This window comes from Dasypus novemcinctus, chromosome 29, assembly GCF_030445035.2.
Source record: "Dasypus novemcinctus isolate mDasNov1 chromosome 29, mDasNov1.1.hap2, whole genome shotgun sequence".
NCBI lineage: Eukaryota > Metazoa > Chordata > Mammalia > Cingulata > Dasypodidae > Dasypus > Dasypus novemcinctus.
In genome coordinates this window covers 23076061-23089225 of record NC_080701.1, presented here as the reverse complement: position 1 = coordinate 23089225, position 13165 = coordinate 23076061, and the positions used below count along the sequence as shown (strand labels likewise).

Genomic DNA, 13165 nt, shown 5'->3' with positions numbered 1-13165 from the left:
TATCATGTTTCCAGCCACCCAGTTTGTGGTATTTTATTATGGCAGCCTTAGGAAACTAAGATAATGAGAAATGATTAACATGATTTAACATGGATATTCATGTTAAATAATTCTAGAAAATTTTTCTTGGGATTTTTTGTGATTTATTCAACTCCAATTTTCTCCAGTATTCTAACTGGGAGTCCTATGGTATCACCTATATTGCTATTTTAATGTCATCTTCTTATTTCTCAAATGCCCCTGTCATTTCTTTGTTCTATTTTGTTCTTAGGGATTATTTTGTTCATTTGATTTTTATTTCTAGTAGCATATTTTAATTAAAAAGTACTGCTATTTATCTGCTGAATGTTGTGCTTTTAATTGTACCCAGTTGTTATTTTGTGGATGCAATATTTTCTCATGCCTCTCTGAGGATATTATATCCTTTTGCTTTCTTCATCCTCTATAGCCTCAAATATTGTTTTTCATGTCTCTATCATCTACAGTAAATTGTTTCGTCATATGTCTGCTGTCCCTACCTACTAGGAATTGAGCATTAAGTAGCTAATTCCAATATCTGTGACCCTGTTGGGAGCTGATGAGTTGTGGCCTTCACTAAGTGTGGTTTGGCTAGGTTGTTTGTGGGACAACCTACTGCCAATATTGTTAGGTGTTTTCTATTTCTCTGGTTGGATAACCTAGAGCCTTCTCCAGTGCTCTTCTTAGTGAATGTAAAGCTGGTGCCCAATATTGAATATGCAGCATTAACTTAATCACACTAAATTCAGTATGGCATGCCCTCTCAGTTGTGACATAGAATATACCTGTGACTTGTGTCCCCATTTCACAGTCTCCCCAAGGAAAATAACCTTAGATAGTCTGTAAGGTGAGGGCAGAAGCAGTTGATGTGTAGAAGAGGAGAGGCGTTTGGTTTTCTGAATACTGAAACAATTATTTTCACCTAGTTCCTCCTTAGGTTCACTTTCATACCCACTTGCTAAGGTATTTGGACAGACAATTCCAGAACTTGAATGGCGCTGCAATACACATCCAGTTTCCTATAGCCAATCCCAATTTCCAGTTTAGGACTCTGCTTTTTAGAGGCATCTAAATCTGTTATCCATCTGCTATCTAACTGTTGTTACTGCTTTCCTGTTCTCCTTGTTTATGGATGCTTATGCCATTTTAAAAATCCCTTATTTTTAGTTTAGCTGGGTTTAAGTAAGGGGAAGGGATAAATGTGTGAGTCAATAAGCTTTTCACTGTATATTGGTTGGTTTCTGTTCTATTTTTCAATTCTGCTTATAATGCACTTACTTTGTGCTTGTTTTCATAAATGTAAAAAATCATGCTTAATTAAATCTATAGATAAAAGCCTATCAAATTCACAATGATAAGCAATTATTGAGTTACCTATGAAGGATAAAATTCACAAATACATACCAAAACTCAGTTATCTACATTCCCACAGTGACTTTCCAGGTTTCTTCTTAGGTTCTGAAATTCGTATTCTATTTTATTTGATCATTGCATAAAAAATAAAAAATTAAAAAAAAAACTTTCCATGGTTATTTCTGATTACCATGCCATACACACTAGGAATATGGTAAGCAAATATTAAGAGGAGGAGGAGGAGTGGTATTTGTTGAATGTCTTAATTTTTCTACATCCTATGCTAAGGCATTTTAATTTATTAATTTTTTGGTCCTCATAAGTAAGTGTGTTTGGTATTATTTTAATATTGCTTTTTTACAGATGAAGAAATTTAAACACAAAAAGGTTATGAAACTTGCCCAAGTTCTTATGGCTAAGGATTAAGAGTGCTGAGATCCAAACCAAGGCAATTGGGAATATGAGTTGTCTGTATCTCTTCTAATCCTTCTATTCTTATTGATTGATCAGAGGGACATGGCTTCAAGTGGGTGTAATTGGTATTTCCCAAGACATGCCCATCTCTTCAAACCATATATCCCCACCACAGGAGAGTATTCACAGGATCTTTTAATATTTTTTCAATTTACTATATAATAGTATTTATTTCAATAGCAAGCATGATCTAGAACCAAATCCAATGTCATATTGCATATTCCAGACCTGGCGTGAAGTTTGGTGTCATGTATTACATTCATGATCACATTTGTAAGTTTCTCAAAGGTCAGATTTGTTTTATCCTGGACTCATTCTAACACCTTTGGCAAGATGAATAAAAGCAAGGTATGGCAGCAGTGAGATGGAATTTATTGTATAACAAATCAAAGATCAGAGTTTTATTATTATTTGTTTGCTTTTCATTAATGTGACATCCAGTTTGGATGAGAATTTGTGGATATATATATATGTTTATTTATCCAACTGACAATCAGTAAAACAGTCTAAAGAGGGAAATTGGCATATCTATATACGTTAGTGTACATCAAAAACTTTTGAAAATATGCCTACCCTTGGATGCAGTTAGTTATAAAAATGTGTGACTGTTCAAAAAAGTTAATACATTCTTGCAGTTCATGTACTGATTAAAGGAAAATATATGTATTTTTTCAGAATACGACATAATGTATTTATTTTATGTTTACACGTACAATTTGAAGAACATGTTGCAAGAATTTTGATGACTTTTAAATTATGTTTATAGTTGTTTCATTTTTAAAATATTTTAGGAATAAACATAAAAATATTTTAAATACAAATACCCTGTAAGAATAATTTTCAATATAATCAATGTTATTTGAATTTGTTTTTCAAATTTTCCAAATTTTTGAACCTCCACTATCAATAAGTTTATCAAAAATAATGCAAAATAAAGATGTCAAAAAATTGGTTACTCACTTCTGATTTCACAAGAATCCTGTAGGACTGGTTATCAAATTGAGTCACTGGGTAATTTTCTTGTAAGGGGGAGAAAGCGATTTTATTATTCTTAATTTGATAAAGTATATGCTCATATTGAACAGCAGATTCCAAAGGCTCCATGCCATAAGTGACATTCTCCAACTGCAGTAACCCCCTGAATATTCAAATACAAAAAGAAACACAAAGGCAATTAGTATAGACTTCTTACTGAGAAATGAAAATTAATATTAATTAAAAATATTTTCTATAAATATGCAAGTGGTCTTTGAAGTTGAAACCCACATTTTATGTCTCCTTGTGTCTATAAGAGCATGAGGTAGTTGTGGTTTTAGTGTGGCAAAAAATTTGAAAACTCTTAATCCTAAAGTTTTTTCTGGGTAAATTTGCTGACTGCAAACCTGGGATAGAGACAAAGAGAATAGAAGACTTCGATAAGAGGAAAAGGAGTGAAGGACTAAAGTATCTGAGAAAGAAAACACATTCAGAGTCTACATTTTCTTTGCCTTGGCTCTACCCTTCAAGAAGTGCTTGAAAATTAAGGGTCACACAAGATCTTCAATCGTGTACATCTTTGGAATAAGCCATTACCTGAGTCCAGAACAGGTGCTAAGTGTTAAAACTGATTTTGGAATCTCTTCCACATATCCTTGATAAAAGCAATGCCCCTGGAAAAAAGAATGTGATGATACATTTGTAAATGTTTAAAATAAAGTATTTGTATTTATCTTTACTTCTCAGGTATCATCAAACATTCCAGTTTAGCCATTACATTAATATCAATCATCAGTAATTTCATTTCCTTGTCATCTATCTTGAATCTCTTACTCTTAACCCTCATGCCTTCCAGCCTCCCAATAATTCTTGCTGTATTTTGAATTTCTAACAAATTACTTCCTATCTTCATCTTCTCTTTCTCAGTCACATTTCCTGAATGTGAAGTGTGTAACTGCTGAATCAATGTAATTAATAGCATTCATTTGACTTCAACTATGAATATTCCCTTGTTTTTCCTAAGTTACCCTCAAATACCTTAACAGATATTTCTTCATCTTGATTTCTATTTAATATTTAGCCATAGGGATCATTTTTAGTTTAAACCTCTCCCTCATTGATTTTCATAGCACTAATCTTTCCTAGTTTCTCTTCTTGATTTTCTAGGATTTTCCCCTTCTCTTTAAAGCTGATTGATCCTAGAAGCAGTCTTTTCTTTTTTTTTTGTTAGTCTTACATAACAAAAATTTGATTGTCATCACATTCTTGCCTATGGATTTGTCTCTATGTTATTCACAAGATGAACATCACCATATATGACCATTCACCTTATCTTAAAACTAGGCATGTCCCTCATCCGCTGATAGCAGCAACCAAGATCTGCCCCCAGTAGCAGAGTCATTAGGCCCCAGGCAGGCTGACCCATCCTATGCCCAATATCTGGTGACAAGAGCATGCCTAATCAATCCACACCAACAGAACTAGCTAATCTTGAGTGAGGAGATCCATAGCCTGCTCCACCTGTACTGACGCCAGCAGACCCTATAGCTACCAGCCCTTTACCCAGAGGAAGAAGTGAACCAGGCCTTGACCCTGCACCCAGTCTCAGAAGTTGTTCAATACTTGGCAACTTAGACATGTATCCATTGAGAGAAGAGGATTCTGATGAGATATCCAACCCAGCGGCAAAGTGTGGCCAAGATAGGTGCTTCCCTCACCCAGGGGCACCAGAAAAGATAGAGTGGGAAGTGAACCAACAGCCAGTGGCTGGAGAATAAGGAGGAGAAATGCTCTCCATCTCATAGGTGTTACATCTCCCCACCACAGTTAGCAACACCAAGTGATCTGGGAAGGCGATCTCTCCTTGCACACAACACCAGCAGAGACAGAGTAGGAGCTCCAGCAGAGCCAGAAGAAGAAAGCCCAGAAATAACGATGCAGAGCCTATAAAAGCTAAATTGTCATTGGAAATGTAGCCCATGCTAACTCTAAACATAAGCTTGGCAACTACTTTCTAAAACAGGAGGTTTAAATAAAATCAAGAATTTCCTAATGTCATATTGAAAATGTCACAGGTACAATTGAAAATCACTCGTCCTAACAAGAACCAAGAATATCACAATTAGAACGAGAAAACACAACCGACACCAGTACTGAAAAGATTTAGATATTGGAACTATCTGACAAGTATTTTGAAGTAGCCTTAATAAAACTGTTTCAAAAAGCAAATTACAGGAAAGATGGCAAGAGAGTAAGGAGCTCTGAGAGTCAGTTAGTAATCACCCAGAGCTATCTCAAGCACCTGATGTGGTGCCCAGGCGACCAGAAGAGCATCCTGCAAGATCCTTGAAAGAATGGAAGGAGAAGACTGCCCGTCTGCAGTCAAGATTCGTGAGTAGAGCACTCCACACCATGAAGGCTGGTGTCCATTCTCCACTGGCAGCACAAGTCACTTCAGGAGCTATGCTGTGCTGGAGTTGGAAGCCCCATTTCCCAGAAACAGGGGAAGAAGGGATGGTCAGGGATCAACTTCAGCTACTAAAGTATAATTGTAAATTTGGCTGACTAAAGTATAATCCTAAGAGCGGCCAAAGTTTGAACCTGTCCATGTCAGAGGGAGGTTGGTAGCTGCCATTTTATCTCTGCCCCTGGCATGAGGGGAAGCTGGACTGATTGAAAACCACAGTGATGGTACGGACAGGATCAGTGAGCTTGAACACATGGCCTCTGAAGTGAATATACAAAAGAACAGATAAAGAAAAGAATGGAAAAAAATGAACATGTTCTCAGGGAATTAAATGATGGCAAGACAGGGCTGTGGAATGACAGTGATGTACTAAGAAGCAGAGCTGAATGCTCTTATGAAAACAATGGAGAAAGAGCCAAAACCTGTCCAAGGGACCTGTTTTGGAGGTCAGCAGACACAACTCCGAGGAGGCTGATGGATAGAGAGATAAAGAAGTCAAAAAAGACAAACGTGAGTTACCAAGCCCCCATAGTGGCCAGGAAATGCTCCCCTCCCCCGCCTCCAAGATATTAAACTGGGGTAAAACCCCTGGCTCACTGGAGCTGACTGAGAGGGAAACAGTCAGCTGTTTCAAGAGAAAAGGGAGACATGGTTGGGGTGCTTTTCTTCAGTGAATTTGGCCAGCAGAGCCCACTTTGAATCTCTGACATTCAACACAGAAACACAAAAAAGCCGAGACTGAAACACCTCCATGGAAGGTTGCACTGACTACCACCATCTACTGGTCTGTCTGGAAACTGCATGGACAAAAACTTGATGTATCCAAACCCTGGGAGAAAATCTGCACCCTAGTAGTGATTCCCTGGCCCAATTTTGAAAACTTAAGTGAAGCAATTTTAGAGAATGAGAATAACTTGAACCAAATATCAAAGAAGAGCTGGGGGGGGGGGGAACAATAGGCAAGAGAGAGAAATTAGCCATCAGAGTAAATTCACCAACATATTCAGATGCCTAGACATCAGCAAAAAATTACAAGCCATATTAGAAAACAGCAAGAAATGGCCCAGCCAGAAGAACAAACCAAGTAACCTGAAAAGATACAGAATTTAATCAGTGATAATGACACAACTCTCCTAAATTATTTCAAAGAATTTAAAGAAAATATGACTAAAGAAGTAAAGGATATTAAGACAACACTGGGAGACATAAAGAACAATTTGAAAGCCTTCAAAGAAAAGTAACAGACCTTATGGGAATGAAAGGCATGATGGATGGGATTTAAAATACATTAGGGGCACATAACAGCAGGTTTGCATTGCTTGAAGACAGAATTAGTGATTTTGAAGACAGACTATCTGAACTGGAAAAGATAGGAGAACAGAAAGAGAAAAGAATGGAAAAAATAAAATGGAGTCTCAGGGAATTGAATGACAATGAAAAATACACAAACATTCACATTATTCATCTCCCAGAAGGAGAAGAGAATGGAAAAGGGGCAGAAAGAATATCTGAGGAAATAATGACTGAAAACTTCCCAGCCCTTATGAAGGACATAAATATCAACACCCAAGAAGGACAATGCACCCAAAACAGAATAAATCCAAATAGACCTACCCAGAGACAACTACTGTTCAGAGATAATGTGAAGATTCTGAATGCAACAAGAGATAAGCAAAGCATCAGATACAAAGAAAACTCAATAAGGTTAAGAGCTGACCTCTCATCAGAAACCAAGTAGGAGAGAAGAAAGTGGTATGATGTATTGAAGGTACTGAAAGAGAAAAACTGTCAGCCAGGGATTCTATATCCAGCAAAGCTGCTTTCAAAATGAGGGTGAGTTCAAAGTCTTTACAGACAAACAAGACTGATAGAATATGCTACCAAAAGACCAGATTTTCAAGAGATACTAAAGCAGGGCCTCCAGCCTGAAAGTAAAAAACAAGGGTGAGAGATTTGGAGAAGAGTTTAGAAATGAAGATTATTAGAAGGGGTAAATTAAAGGATAAGAAGACAGATGAAAGAAAAATATGACAACAGAGAGCTGAAAGACAAAATGGATGAAGCAATCCAAAGTTTTCAAGAAGCCCTTCACATCTATGCAATGAACCCTGAAATATGGACAGAATACCTTTCTTGGACAAGAACACTCCAGGAGCAGCAGAAGGTGGCACAGATGATTAAAAAGAGTGAACCATCAGCATAAGTAGCAGATTTCTCACCAAAGTCAATTCCTGACTCTGACTTTGAAAGTGATGAGATTGTTACTGTTTGTGCAGCTATTGCTGAGAAATAGAAGAAATCTCCAACAAATAAACAATGGCCATTGTGTCTGCTTCTGGAACGGTAGAGACTGTTACTGAGAAGGAAGATGGTGCTCCAACACCAGAGGGCTCTGTTTTTATGAAAGCCTGATGAAGGAAAATGCATAACATGAATTGTTTGAATCTGTCTTTTTTGATTATCATTTAAAGTTTTAGACATAGGGATATTTGTTCTGGAGAAACAAGGCAAAACTCCTGTTTTAAGATAAGTTTTTCGGATGAAGCATATAAATCTAAATGGTAGTATTATTGTATACTCTTTGGACTATACTTTGATAAGTTATGGTTTATACTTAAGATCAAAATTCTGAGAAAAAAACGTTATTGATATATAAATTTAATTTAATCCAAATATATGGATTGATATATTTTTAAAGACACAACTTGAAAAACAAGTTTTTCAATAGTAAATAACTTGGTCAGTGCCATTAAAATGTTGACTCATAAAAAAAAATGATGTCAAGAGACATGCAAACATATATGTCTCAGGAGTCCTAGAAGGAGATGAGAAAGGAAAAGGGGCAAAAGGAATATTTGAAGAAATGATGGTAGAAAATTTCCCAACCTCTGAAGGACATAGATGTCCATACCCAAGAAGCACAACATACTCTCATCTGAATAAATCTGAATAGACCACTCTGAGACACGTGTTAATCAGAATATAAAATGCCAAAGACAAAAAGAGATTGCTGAGAGCTGCAAGAGAAAAGGGATTCCTCATATACAAGGGATGCCCAATAGATTGTGTTGATTTCTCATCAGAGAATCTGGAGTCAAGAAGGTTGTGTTGTAGTATATTTAAGATACTGAAAGAGAAAAACTACCACAAAAAAATGTTATATCTGCAAGATTGTCTTTCAAAAATGAGGAAGAGTTTAGAATATTAACAGATAAACAAAAACTGAGAGAGTCTGTAAGCAAGAGACTGGCTTTGCAGGAAATAAATAAGTGCTACAATCTGAAAAGAAAACACAGGAGAGAGAAGCTTGGAAGAGTCTAGAAATGAAGATTACATAGTAAAATGAGAACACAACATATCAGAACCTATGGCATGGAGGGACAGGAGTACTGAGAGGGAAATTTATAGTCCTTGATGCTTACATTAAAAAAGAAGAAAGAAGTAAAATCAATGACCTAGCTACACATTAGAGGAACTAGAAAAAGAATAGCAAACTATTCCCAAAGCAAACAGAAGGAATGAAATAACAGAGATCAGAACAGATATCAATGAAATTGAGAACAACAACAACAAAAACAATAGAGAGAATTAACAAAACCAAAACTTGTTTGCTTAAAGTGGGTCTTTTTTTTCAAATGGGCATTAAATTTCCTCAGATGAATTTTGTACATTAATTTACATGATCAGATAATTTTTTACCTTTAGTCTCTAAAGGTGGGGAAAATAACATTGATTTCCAAATGTGAACCAACCTTGCTTTCCTGGTATAAACTCAACTAAGTGATTGTATATTATTATTTTAATATTTTGCTAGATTTGATCTGGTGATATTTGGCTTAGAGTTTTATGCCCATACTCATCAGGACATTTGCTATATACTTTTTTTTTAAGGTACCAGGGCCAGGGATTGAAACCAGGGCCTCTTTTGTGGGAAGCTAGCAGTCAACCACTGAGGTACGTTGGCTCTCCTGAGTTCATTTTTTCATTTGTTTGCTTGTTATTTTGTTTTTGCTTTTTAGGAGGCACCAGGGACCAAACCTGGGACCTCCCATGTGGAAAGCAGGCACTCAACCACTTGAGCCACATCCGTTCCCCCATATACTTTTATTTATTTGTAATTTCTATTCAAGATTTTGGCATCAGGATGATGTTGGCATAAAAATTTTTTTTGAAAATTTTCCTTTTGTTTCTTAAAATATTGAACAGTTTGGCATGAGACTATCTAATCCTGGAACTACTTGTGTAAAATATGCTACCTAGGAATTCAATTTCTCTAATATATATTTATATTAAGTGATTAAGATTTTCTACTTTTTCTTCCCTCAATTTGGGTAAGTTTTATTTTTCAAGGAAATCATCCATTTACTCTAAATTACAAAATGAATTGCCATGAAATTTTCATAAAACATTTAATAACATTTATTTACTGTATAAGTAAATTATGGTACTTCCTTTCATTCCTAATATATACAAATATATATATATTTTTAAGATTTATTTTATTTCTCCCCCCCTCCCCCATTGTCTGCTCTCTTGTGTCCATTCGCTGTGTGTTCTTCTGTGTTCACTTGCATTCTCAGCAGCACTGGAAATGTGTGTCTCTTTTTGTTGTGTCATCTTGCAGCATCAGCTCTCCATGTGTGTGGTGCCTCTCCTGAGCAGGCTGTGCTTTTTTCATGCGGGGATGGCTCTCCTTGCAGGGTACCCTCCTTGTGTGTGGGGTTCTCCTACATGGGGGATACCCCTGCATGGCAGAGTACTCCTGGCATGCATCAGCAATGCACATGGGCCAGCTCACCACATGGGCCAGGAGGCCCCCTGGGTTTGAGCCCTGGATCTCCTATATGGTATGTGGATGCTCTATCAGTTGAACCATACCTGCTTCCCCCTAATATTGATGAAATTTTCCTCTTTTGGGTCTAGAAAAGTCTTGCTAGGGCTTATTAATTTTATTAAACCTTTTAAAGAAATAAATTTTAGCTTATTAATTTATTCTTTTACTTTTTTCTATATCGTTGATTTCTGCTCTTTCCTGCACTATTTCCTTCATTATGGTTGTGCCATTTTCAATTTTCTCCTTCTTTTCCTAGATTTATAAGCACTACAGTTCTTAAAGTACACACATTTTGATATTTTGTGTTTTGATCACCATTCAGTTCAAAACATATTTTTATTTCACTAGAGATTTCTTCTTTGTCCCATGAGTTATATAACATTTATTGTTTTTAATATCCAAATATCTGTGGGTTCCAAACATCTATTTGTTCTTAATATTTTATTTATTTATTTGGAGGTACTCAACTACTGAGCTACAACCACTCCACAATATATCATTTAATTCCATGGTAGTCATGCAACAAATTTTAAGTTTTGCTGAGAATTTTTTAATGATCCCACACAGGTTGTGTCTTAGGTGAACATGGAAAATTTGAAAAATTAGGAATATGGCAGGTGTTACATTTACTATCCTGTTCATGTAAATTAGGTCAACTGGTTGATAAGGTTGTTCAAATCTTTTATACACTTATTTTTATCTATTTGTATCAATTACTCTGAAAAATGTAATGTATCTGTGGATCTGTCTTCAAATTCCTCAAATTCAATGACGCCTTTTTTTGCTGTTTCCAACCTGCTATTACATCCATTAAGTGGTTCTTTCCTTTCATTTCAGGTGTTAGTTTAGAGTTGTTTTTTTTTTTTTAATGTTTTCCATTTTTCTGATCAGACTCTTCACGTTTACCTACTCATTATGATTATATTTTCAATTATATCTATGAACATATTTATAGTTTTTAATCAGTCATATCAGGGTTATTTCAGGATGTGTGTTTGTGTGTGTGTATAGCTCACATTTTCCTGTTTATTTGCATGATATGGGCTGTACATGTATTCAAGAACTATACAGGCTATGTGTGTGTTCAAGTTTAAATAGTTCCCGAGAGTCCCCAAGTCCCAAGAAACAGAAACTTAAACTTTTTGCATCAAATGTTTCCTTACCCCTCCCCTCCCATGCTCTTTGTATAAAAGCAACCTAAAAGACTGGCTCGGGGCTTGGTTTTTGGACTCATGTCCACGGGCCCGGCTGGCTGTAATAAACTTCCTTCCATGAAGGTCTCAAGTCCTGGATTTCAATACCTCGATCGTAGAATCCTCCTCAATGCTGCAACATGCACACCTTCTTATTTTTGTTTTTTTGGTTGGTTAGTTGGTTCATGGGAGACTTTGCAGTTTATTTTTAAGGAGTCTCTTCTAGAATTTCTTCCTTTATAAAGTTTTGTGTTTTGGATTAGAGGGTAGTTAACTTAGTTGTGACTACCTGATACAAAATTGAGTTTTAGGTTTTGGTGTGAGGAGAGTGGGTGTCAAGAGTAGCCTTTTGGTAAGCCAAAAACATCTTTAAAAAGAAGAACAAGATTGTTAGACTCTCACCTCCTGACTTTAAACTTACGTAGCTACAGTGGTCACTAAGAAAGATTAAAGTCAGGTACAGATTCCTTAGTAAACTAAGATTAAGGGAAGGTATAGATTACTTAGCTACAGTGGTAAAACAACAGCATGGTACTGGTATAAAGACAGACATACTGACCAATAGAACCAAACTGAGAAATAGACTCTCACATCTATGGTCAAGTGATTTCTGACAAGGCTGTCAAGCCCTCCCAACTGGGTCAGAACAGTCTATTCAACAAACGGTGCTGAGAAAACTTCATTACCATATCCAAAAGAAAGAGAGAGGACCCCTATCTCACATCTTATACAAAAATTAACACAAAATGGATCAAGGACCTAAAAATAAAAGTGACAACTATGAAACTCCTAGAAGAAAATGTATGAAAACATCTTCAAGATCTTGTGGTAGGCAGTAGTTCCTTAAAACTTATACCCAAAGTATGAGCAACAAAAGGAAAAATACATAAATGGGACCTCTTCAAAATTCAAAACTTTCAATTAAGGACTCTGTCAAAAGGGTGAAAAGACATCCAACTCAATGGGAGAAAATATTTGGAAATCACATATCCAATAAGGCTTTACTATCCATGATATATAGAGATATTATAACTCAATGATTAAAAGACAAACCACCTGAATAAAACAATGGGCAAAAATCTTGAATAGACAATTGTCCAAATAAGAAATCAAATAGAAAAAAAAAAAAACACATGAAAAAATGTTCAACATCACTAGCATTTAGGGAAATGCAAATCAAAACTACAATGAGATAACCTTTCAGACCTATTAAGACAGCCAATAATAAAAAGTCATAAAACTATAAGTGCTTGAGAAGATGTGGAGAAACAGGAACACTTACACTGTTGGTGGGAATGGAGAATGGTACAGCCATTGTGGAGGACTGTTGGCAGATCCTAAGGAACTTGTCGTTTTTTTCTACAATTTAATGCCAACCCTTTTCTCTACAGGTAGGTCCTGTAACATATCAATTAAAGCTTCCCACTTTTTTCTGTCTCCCAAACTCCTATTAATACTTCCAGATATAATTTAAAGTCTTTTTGGATAAGTGATTGCTGAGTTCCAGATTTTAAAAGTAGATTTTTTTGTTCAGTGTACTCCCATAGAAATTGCCACATTGTGTTTGAGTTTATAATGTTTTTTAATAATTTTGTGGAGTACAAAGCAATCTTTTCCTTCCTAAGAAATAGCACTTTAACCACATCAAATTTGTAAATCTATGAAACAGAAACTAAGACTTACCTTAATATATGAATAATCTTGAAGCAATTTTCCTGATTCGTTGTATGAAAACACCAAGAAATGAGGATCTAAAAATGACCTATTCAACCAAAATAATGATAGCTCATTGTTATAATATCAAGAATAAATTAACTTTCAGAATAATGAAATTAAACAAAATTAACTTTC

The 13165-nt window shown here is 35.8% G+C and overlaps 1 protein-coding gene across 5 annotated transcripts in view; it reads right to left on the bottom strand.

Annotated features, from left to right (window-relative positions):
- Window positions 1–13165, bottom strand: part of LOC131276549 (A disintegrin and metallopeptidase domain 3-like) — a 126262-nt gene that overhangs the window by 81863 nt on the left and 31234 nt on the right. For all 5 annotated transcript variants that reach the window (XM_058289853.2, XM_058289854.2, XM_058289857.2 and 2 more), the window contains exons 4-6: window positions 12998–13076; window positions 3418–3494; window positions 2806–2983 (exon numbers count right to left, since the gene is read on the bottom strand). In XM_058289853.2, the coding sequence (XP_058145836.1) occupies window positions 2806–2983; window positions 3418–3494; window positions 12998–13076 (334 nt within the window). The remainder of the gene's footprint in view (window positions 1–2805; window positions 2984–3417; window positions 3495–12997; window positions 13077–13165) is intronic.